This window comes from Dioscorea cayenensis, chromosome 5, assembly GCF_009730915.1.
Source record: "Dioscorea cayenensis subsp. rotundata cultivar TDr96_F1 chromosome 5, TDr96_F1_v2_PseudoChromosome.rev07_lg8_w22 25.fasta, whole genome shotgun sequence".
Classification (NCBI taxonomy): Eukaryota; Viridiplantae; Streptophyta; class Magnoliopsida; order Dioscoreales; family Dioscoreaceae; genus Dioscorea; species Dioscorea cayenensis.
The window spans coordinates 24,398,969-24,407,921 of record NC_052475.1 but is presented as its reverse complement, the minus strand read 5'-3'; the positions used below and the strand labels follow the sequence as shown (position 1 = coordinate 24,407,921).

The 8,953-nt window shown below is 31.7% G+C and overlaps 1 protein-coding gene across 1 annotated transcript; it reads left to right on the top strand.

Annotated features, from left to right (window-relative positions):
* The first annotated feature begins 7,162 nt into the window (after positions 1 to 7,162).
* Positions 7,163 to 8,470, top strand: LOC120260550. The gene is made up of 3 exons (XM_039268043.1): positions 7,163 to 7,291; positions 7,520 to 7,740; positions 7,853 to 8,470. Exons 2-3 carry the CDS (start codon positions 7,567 to 7,569, stop codon positions 8,126 to 8,128), a joined length of 450 nt encoding a protein of 149 aa, XP_039123977.1. The 5' UTR covers positions 7,163 to 7,291; positions 7,520 to 7,566; the 3' UTR covers positions 8,129 to 8,470.
* The last annotated feature ends 483 nt before the right edge of the window (positions 8,471 to 8,953 follow it).

The window sequence follows — 8,953 nt, the reverse complement described above, 5'->3', positions numbered from 1 at the left end:
TTCAACCCTTCTCCTGCTCCTCCTTCTTCTTGACAAGTTCCATATTAATATGTTTATGAAACAAATATCTTAATAATATGTGGAGTTGTTACATGATAAATGCGTGTCAAACTTTTCATTAAAAACTTTTTTTAACCGATCGAGTTTTCTTTTCAACTGACACTAATTCCTTTGTGCTAAAATTAGGGTTGATGGTGCTTAACACGCATGCAGACGTAGTATTTTATATGATATGAATAGTTATATATCATGCCGCTTTGCATGTTGTGACTAAAAAGGAGTTACCAGTTCAACCTAATTCATTGGTTTTTAATTTTTTGAAACGTCATTGCATGGCTCATGGAACATGAAGGTGTTGGATATGCTGGAGTTGTAATTTCATTGATTTAGTTCTTTTCACATGGTGAATGTTAAAAAGAGGACATATATAGAACCGCATTTTGATTTCTATTGGTTGTCTTATCTAATTATTTATCTATCATCTAACACTAACACTTGAACCATGTGAAAGGAATTACTTAGGAAAAAAAAAAAATATATATATATATATATATAAAGGGGAATGGATATATATCCGGTATCTCAACATTTAGTTTATATATGCAAGAGTTTAAACCATTTAAGTATGATTAATTGGAGAAGTTTACTTGCAATCAACTAACTAAGTTGTTATACATACTGAAAGTTGAAGGATTAGTGGTCATGTTTTGGGCTTGCCCACCATCTAAGTATTAGGACAGCCCAAGACAATTACAATGTATGGGTCTTATGAATTTTTAATTGTTTTTTTTTTTTTTTGGGTATAATAAGATAATTTAAAACCACTGGTTTTTCTAGAAAACATTTTTTTCCATTACATCCAAAATTTTCTTAAATAGTAGTTCAGGAATTTATAAGATTAATTAGAACGATAAATGATTAGTCAAAACAAAAGAAAAATAATACTAAAGATTAAAAAAATGGAAATGAGAACTTGCATCTATCATATATATATATATATATATAAAAGGTTGTGAAACATTGGATAGCGCAGTGGTTTCTCAGTTTGAGAGTTGGTGGACAAGCTCTAGTTAAAACCTCTTACTCATGTATTGTATATTACTATTCATTATGACTAGATATTGTCCATTAGGTAAAAATCAGAGGTTTGCAAATATATAAAAACATATATATAAGGCTCAATCTAACAGTTCTGTAATGTTACACGAACATAATACCATATGTAGCACAGTAATGAATCATTTTCATATATCCAAATCTATTTCTACTAGATTTAAAGTTGAGAACACCAAAACTTTAACTCAAGACATAAAACACCACATCAACCCATTTAAAATAAGTACCATGGTCAGTCATTGTTCATTATATTGTTCATATACCAAGTTGATTATATCTCTCCTCTCAATTCCCTCTTACTTTAAATAATCTGAGGCCTTTTTTGGTCTAGGGCCTTTTCTGGACGTCCAGATTATGTTTTTTATATATATATATTTGTAAAATAGATAGCATTAGACTATACATTGAACGCATGCTTGGAACTTCGGAGTTCAAACTTAGGCCTAGGGCTATGTGTATATATTATAAGATATTATAAAAAATATTTCCCTTACAAAAATAAAAACCAAAAAATCTGCAAAATGCAAATAAAATAAAATTAAAATACAAAATTGTGAAGTATTTGTGAAAATTAGGCTGGGGAGACAAGTAACAAACTTTTTTTGTCAAGAGGTACAAATCACGCTCACCATTTACAATATTTTATATATATAGCTTTTTTTATTTTTAACAATAAAAAACACATTCCATGATGTTCAAATGTAAAAAACATAAAAAAAAATTAAAATTAAAATTAATTAATTAATTGTCTATTTTTTTTACTTTCTTATTTGTTTATTATTTTTAATTTTTTTATATAATAAAAATAGATAAATCATAACTATTATCTCATAGTAGCATAAAAATTTTCAATCTAAAAGTTGATTAATAAAAAAATAATTAAATCATAAATAAATAAATAAATAAATAAAGATTCTCAAGGAGCTTTGGTAGTGTTTTCCCTTCAATCTTAAATTTAATGAAAAAGAACAGCACTAAAACAGTAGATCACATTTGATTAATCTCCAAATAAATGGAATGACATAATTATAAATTTGATCTGATCCCATTGCGTACATGGACCCGACAAAAGCAGAACAAGTAGCTAGACGCGCATAATATTGCTTCTAATTAAATCATTTTAATTTTTTATTAGGTCACATGACCCACTAATTAATTCTTTATTCTTAATTTTTAACTAATTAATAGCACACTTAATTAAATCGTTACTTAATTTTGTAATTTAAAAAAAAAAGTCTGTGATGAAGAGGCCACGATTACGAATTAATGAGTGGAATCCAGCAAATCACAAGGAATTAGGCACAAAATGTCCAAATTCTTAAGTTTGGTGGCTCCCAAGAAAACAAATTTAAATAGACATGCACCCAATTGTAATGAAAGGGACTAATGAACCTGTTTGGTATGCTCCCTTGTTTATTGCATGCATGGCTCTTTATCCTTGGACCTTAGCCCTACCAAGGGAGCAACACCATGTGCTTCTCATATGCCCAACTCTCAATCATGCATCTTCTACTCGGATCCGGATCCAATCTAAATCTATTATTATTATTATTATTATTATTATTAAAAATTTAAAATAATTCATAATGCATTCAAAATATATAATTAACCATTTAATGTGTATATATGATGGTTCTGGTGTGTAGCGTGGTAGGATAATTCACTCAAAAATTCACTTGAAGATTGGACACACACATAATCAAATAAGAGAAAGGAGACACGCAAGTTAGTAACCTAGTTCGGCACAACCTTCCCTACATCTGGGGTCAGGCCCGGAGAAACAATCCACTAAAAGAGATTATCGAATAAAGATTACAACACTCCATTACTCTCTCAAGACAAAGAATACCCTCTTAAGATTAACCGTTGCCACTCTCCTCAACCCTCACCAAAAGGTCTCTCACTCCATGGCTAATCGTAAATCTTCAAACAGGATATCTTATATAGGCGCACTGGAGTCCAAATAAACCTTTTTCTTTTAGAATTCTCCGCAGCTTTCTAACTTGGACACCTTCCAAAGTTAGATGTTGCAACACTCAGTTGTAATATGGCCCACTGTACTAAACATGACTAAGTTGTAGTTAGTTGCACCCGAATCTGCGACCTTCAACCTTCCCGGTTCCTTTAGTCCGTCTCGTAGCAATTAACTTGACACAAGCTCCTCCTACCTGTAGTTGCTTCTTTCCTCACGCCACTTCAGTAGGTCACCTTCTCCAGAGGGACGTGCCAACTAAGGCACACGCAACCATCTCACCAAAGATGGTCACCGAAGATCTCCCGATCTTCTTTCCAAACTTGGTCCTAAGGCACACGCAGCCATCTCACCAAAGATGATCACCGAAGATCTCCCGATCTTCTTTCCAAACTTGGTCCAAGTTTGGTCTTCTCAAATGAGCATGATCTTCAATCATACATGCTTGGATCTTCAAATCTCTAATCATATCTCATGTAATTTTCAATCAATCTCCATATCTGATTAGACTCCTTGAATAACCCCGTTCCATAATTAGCTCTTAAATCATCATTCAAATTGTGTTGCTAAATATGGTCTTAATAATCTCATTGGCTTATTCTTGCCTAACTTAATTTGTGTCTTTAAATAGCTCTAGACCAAACTAAGATTTGTGTCTTCTAATAGCTTCACACCAAACTAAGTTCCATACAATCTTCATGATCTTGAATTATTGCCAATGATAGAATATTCCTCTCCCTCTTTAAGATAGATATTTCCTAAAAGGAATTCTATCAAAGATATAGTTTATCATCCCGAATCTTACCAAGGATAGATCAAACCATACCGTAAATAAAACTTACCCGTCTTGAACAAATCTTTTTAACTTGATGCACTTTTCAAAAATAGTTGATCATCACATAACTTTATTGCGAAGAATATTTTCTAAACATCATCTTCATCATGATCTTCTAACCCTTGTAGCTTCACATATCATGACATCAACATTTCGCCACATCATTATCCTAGTCATTACTTCCTTTGCTGAGTCATCATTGCCACGCCACTTTCCTCTTACCATGTCATAATTTGGCTTGTCAAATAATGACAATCCACGATGTCAGATCTAAGAGTATATATATAATCAAATAATTTGTAGCGTACCACTGCCACCAATGTAATACAATATTTGGTATTTCAGTCCAATTCTATTCAAATGTTAAGGATGTCAATATTATTAGTAGTTTATCTATGCTTCACAAAAAACGAAAAGTTTAAATTTACATTTATTTTTGAATTTATCATGCTTGACAAATAATTGTATTTAAGACAAATAATGCTTGCTTTATTCCTTCTGGCTGCATGCCTACAAGTGCATGTATGTTTTCTTAAAGGTCTTTTTGTTTTTTTTTTTTTTAAATGGTAATCATTTTGTCTTGTATATTTATAAGTATATTTGATGTATGTTTTATGTTGAGTGTGATATTCGCAAAATCACATTGAAAGAGGAAACAAAAGGAACAAACATACAAAAGCATTCAAATGATTATTGGAATTAATGGTTAAATCAATCATGTCATCTCTGCAAAAATATAATTATAATTCATTATGTGAGTAAATAAAAAAAAAAGGTTATAACATAAGAAATTCTAAGTGCTAAAAGCACACTTATTCTCAACTATGGATTATATGGGATTTTTGTATTAATAATAGTTGGGTGATAAATAAGTGGGGGAAGTTATTATTATTTTCAGCCGAATTAGGAGAGGATTTTTTTTTTCTTTAAGCTGGCCTGATTTAAATCTATTAATACTAATAAAAACTTAAATTTTAATTTAATTTGTTAATTTAATAAATACTTTTTAATATTTAATATTTTTAAATTCATTATAAATATATTTATCTAAAACAATTAAAATATTTTTATAAAAAAAAAAATTAAACTTTATCCCAACGTGTTTGGTTAAAGCAATAATATTTATCCCTCAATCAAATAGTAGTAGACTTCTAGAGTGTAAAAATAAATTTTCAATAAACTATATTTTATAAAAATACTTTAATGGGATCAATTGTAAATCAAATCCCACATATATCATTTTAGTGTGATATACTCATTGAAAATTGTCTTTCATGGTCCTTTAATGTTATTCTCTCAAATATGTTGCACATGTTCACAAAATAAACACAAATTGAAAATGAATTGTATTACATGTGTGTGTATATGTCTTTGGCTTTTTCACTCAGCGGTTACAACCTTCAGTTAAAATCAACCTATCTCATGAAAGCACCAAAGTCATTGCATCAAATTGCACTATAAAACAACATATAAGTCTTTTTTTTAATCTCATTAATTGATTTTGATTAAAAATCTCATTGTTTATTTGTTATAAAAAATAAATTGTAAAATATAAAAAAATCTTTGTAGTTTTTTACTTTTGTAAAATAAATATAGAGGTTTTAACAGTGTTAAGTTATATTTACAAAATCATCACTTTGTTTATTATGTGACATAAATATATTTTTTAAAAATTTATTAATTTTTCTCAAAATTTCATTTAAAAAATCTTTAAAATCAAATAAAATTATGTTGAAAAATAATATTTTTTTATGTCACACATCATGGTTGATTTTATATTTATAAGAAAAAAAGTTAAATATCATTTACAGTTTTTTATTTTTATAAAGGGGAGAAATCACGGTGGCATCGAATTGAAAAAAAAATTATAATTTTTTCAAAAATAAATAATAGAAACATTAGAACGTGACAAAGGGGATGAAAAAGAACCAAAAAAAAAAGTTATGGCAATGTTGACAGTGGTGCTAATGGATCACCCTTCTATTCATGTTTATTATTTCTTGAAAAATAAAAAGAAAAAAAAAACCATAACATAATAATCATTTTCAATATGTATATATATCTAAAATAAATAAATAAAAAACTGATATTTGAAGAGAGAGAGAGAGAGAGAGAGAGAGAGACAGTTCCAACTTCCCAAGTCCATTAATGTCGATCATGTCATGTGCTTCCAGATATTATTTTTATTTTTAAATTATTAGTTTTCCTGCAGTTTGTTAAGAAGGTTTTATTATAGTACGAATATGAAGACAAGTGGTTGAGTAAAATTTAAGAAAGAAATTAAAAAGATACTCCGCATTTCATTCATTTGCATAGAGATCCACGCTTTGTATGTGTGTTTGCAGTATGGAAAAATGAAAAGAAAGAGAGAAAGAGGGAATGGTAGCCACTACCACTAGGCGGTGGTGCAAATGCAATGTAGCGGTGGTTGTGAAGAAGATATTTATTAAGCCCAAAGCCAAGAGTAGTACTCCATGCACCGTTGGCGCACGTGCCGTACAGTATGCAATTAAACGTGTGGTCACCTCCTCCTCAAATCTAATATATCATTTCACGCTTGCATGCTCATAGTCATTGCTCACAGTCACAACAATTTTTAATGTATATATATATACTTTTTTTAGTATTTTCATATTAGATGAACTTATGTTTAATATTATTCTAAATTTGAAAAAGATTCCGATTGTTTTTTCTATGGTCATCTGTCATCCATTTTAGGACACACCACTGTGATATGTTTTTTTTTTTAACAAATTAGTTTAAACATATGTTTATCAAGACGATTTTAAAGTAATTTACATTTGATTCAAATTTGATTATTAAACTAATCTTTAATAAAATAAAAATTAAACTTACTTATATATTATAAAAGTGAGGACAGATGAACATTAATACTCCGACACCAAAGCATGCAGTTAGAATATTCAACGATTTATTTTTATTATCTTATTAAAAATTTATCTATATATAACCAAATTTATGGAAAATACCAAATAATTATGTGAAGAAAATTATAAAGTAAGCATATTTTGGGAAATCATTAGACTGTACATAACTTAATTTAAGTTAAATATTCAAATGAATTTTTAAATAGAATTTATTTTATATAGATACACATAGAATATATATATATATAAAAAAATAAAGTAAAAAAAAAAAAAAGTCAAATTGGCTGGCACTTACTTACCATCCTCTATTTTATCGCGTGGCCACTAACTTTTCTGAAAATTAAATCCAAGTCCTTCACCCTCGCTTTATATATAATCTCTCAACTATTGCATCTCATCTGCTTCAACTCCGTCTCATCCTCCACTCCTTTCCCTTTCCCTTTCCTTTCTCCAATCACAAAGCAGCAGCATCTTCCTACGGTAAGCCATCTCCTCTCATCTCTCCTCTCCCCTCCGCCTTTGTTTTTTTCTCATGTTTTTCACCCTTTTTTTCTTTTTTCCTGGTGAAAATATTCTTCTTCTCACCAGATCTGAAGTTTTCCGACTTTCGCCTTCAATGAATCTCATAAATCTATCAGATCTGCAAAAATAAAAGCAAAAGAGGAATGAATGATCTGAAAAAACTGTTCTTTTTTGCTTCAATTTCAGCTGCTGTAGCTATAGACACTTGTAGGACTCACAAGATCGGATCCAAGATGAGCCGGTTCGCTATGCATCCCAACTCCGAGCGCCCCATCTTTTGCCCCAAACCTCGCCGGCTCTCCCAACTCTCCATCCCCGCAGCTACCGACCTCGACGGATGCCGCCTCCGACCGACGCCGTTCGACACCATAGCCGGCGCTGAGCTCCTTGATATTTTCCTCTCTAAGGTATTTTTTCTCTTTTATTTTATGGAAAAAGTATCCTGCCGTTGGATCAACAACCTACGGCCCTGATCGTTAGATCTAATTAATTTTTATTTATTTATTTATTTATTAAAAGGGAGGTGAGCAAAACAACGCGACACCCTCATCGCCGCCGTTCTTTACCGGATCCCCGCCGAGTAGATCCGCTAACCCGTTAATACACGACGCCCGTTTCCGCGAACCCAAACTGGGTCCGATCCAAACTAACCCGGCTGGTTCACCTATGTCTCCAACCCGAAAGGGTTGCGCCCCGACCAAGTATGGGTTCAAACCGGCTCCGGTCCGCATCGAGGGTTTTGATTGCCTCGAGCGCCGTGACCGCCCATCCCGAAGCATCACAGCCGTTGCTTGAAACCAAGCGATCTCCACCGTACATAGATAACCAGATCAAGAGGCGAAAGAGATTGTTATAAATTAACAGCCACCAACCATTATGTGAATATAATTTGTCTTGATGGAGGGTCTTTTTTTTTGTAATTAAGTTCGCTATGTATGTAGATATTTTTGTCATTAAATAATTGGGGGGGAAAACCGGGAGGGACCTTCTTTCTTTATTTTTATTTTATTTTATTTTCTTTTCCAGAATTTAAATTTCTGCGCGGAATTTGTAAAAAAAAGGAATATAGGGAAAGGTCTACTTTTGAGTCCGATGAATGTATGATGTATATATATATATATATTTCATTTTGGATTTTATTAGTGTTAATTATGAATTTATGACCAGTATAATTTGCCATTTTGTTAAAACTCTTATTTTATATATTTATGTATTTGTTTAATTTTGATAATTTTTGTGGGATGGGTGTTTTGAAAATGTGGATAAACCACTGTCATTAAAATAACAAGAGAAGGGATACAAACAGGGCGCAAGCGCCAATCAAAGATTAACAAAACACCACGAGAAGTGGAAGAACAAACGGCGCCGGGTGAGAATCAACGCAGGATTTTCATTCCAACACAATACAATAACAGACTAGCCCGATATAGGCACAAGATCAACCCCGGGGAGTGGATCACCGTCAGACTCCACTCCACTGGTCCCTAGGGCCTCCGTGCTCTGCCGAAGCATGGCATTAGGATCCTCCATCGTCTTTCGCGAACCTTCGACAACTGAAGAGAGCCAAGATATCAACATACGATCAATCTTCAAAACAAGGGCATCCGTAGACAAACAGTT

Coding starts and splice junctions, on each gene's coding strand:
- LOC120260550 (XM_039268043.1), top strand. CDS start 7,567: ATGAGCCGGTTCGCTATGCATCCCAACTCCGAGCGCCCCATCTTTTGC. Junction 7,741..7,852: donor TTGATATTTTCCTCTCTAAG/GTATTTTTTCTC, acceptor ATTTATTAAAAG/GGAGGTGAGCAAAACAACGC.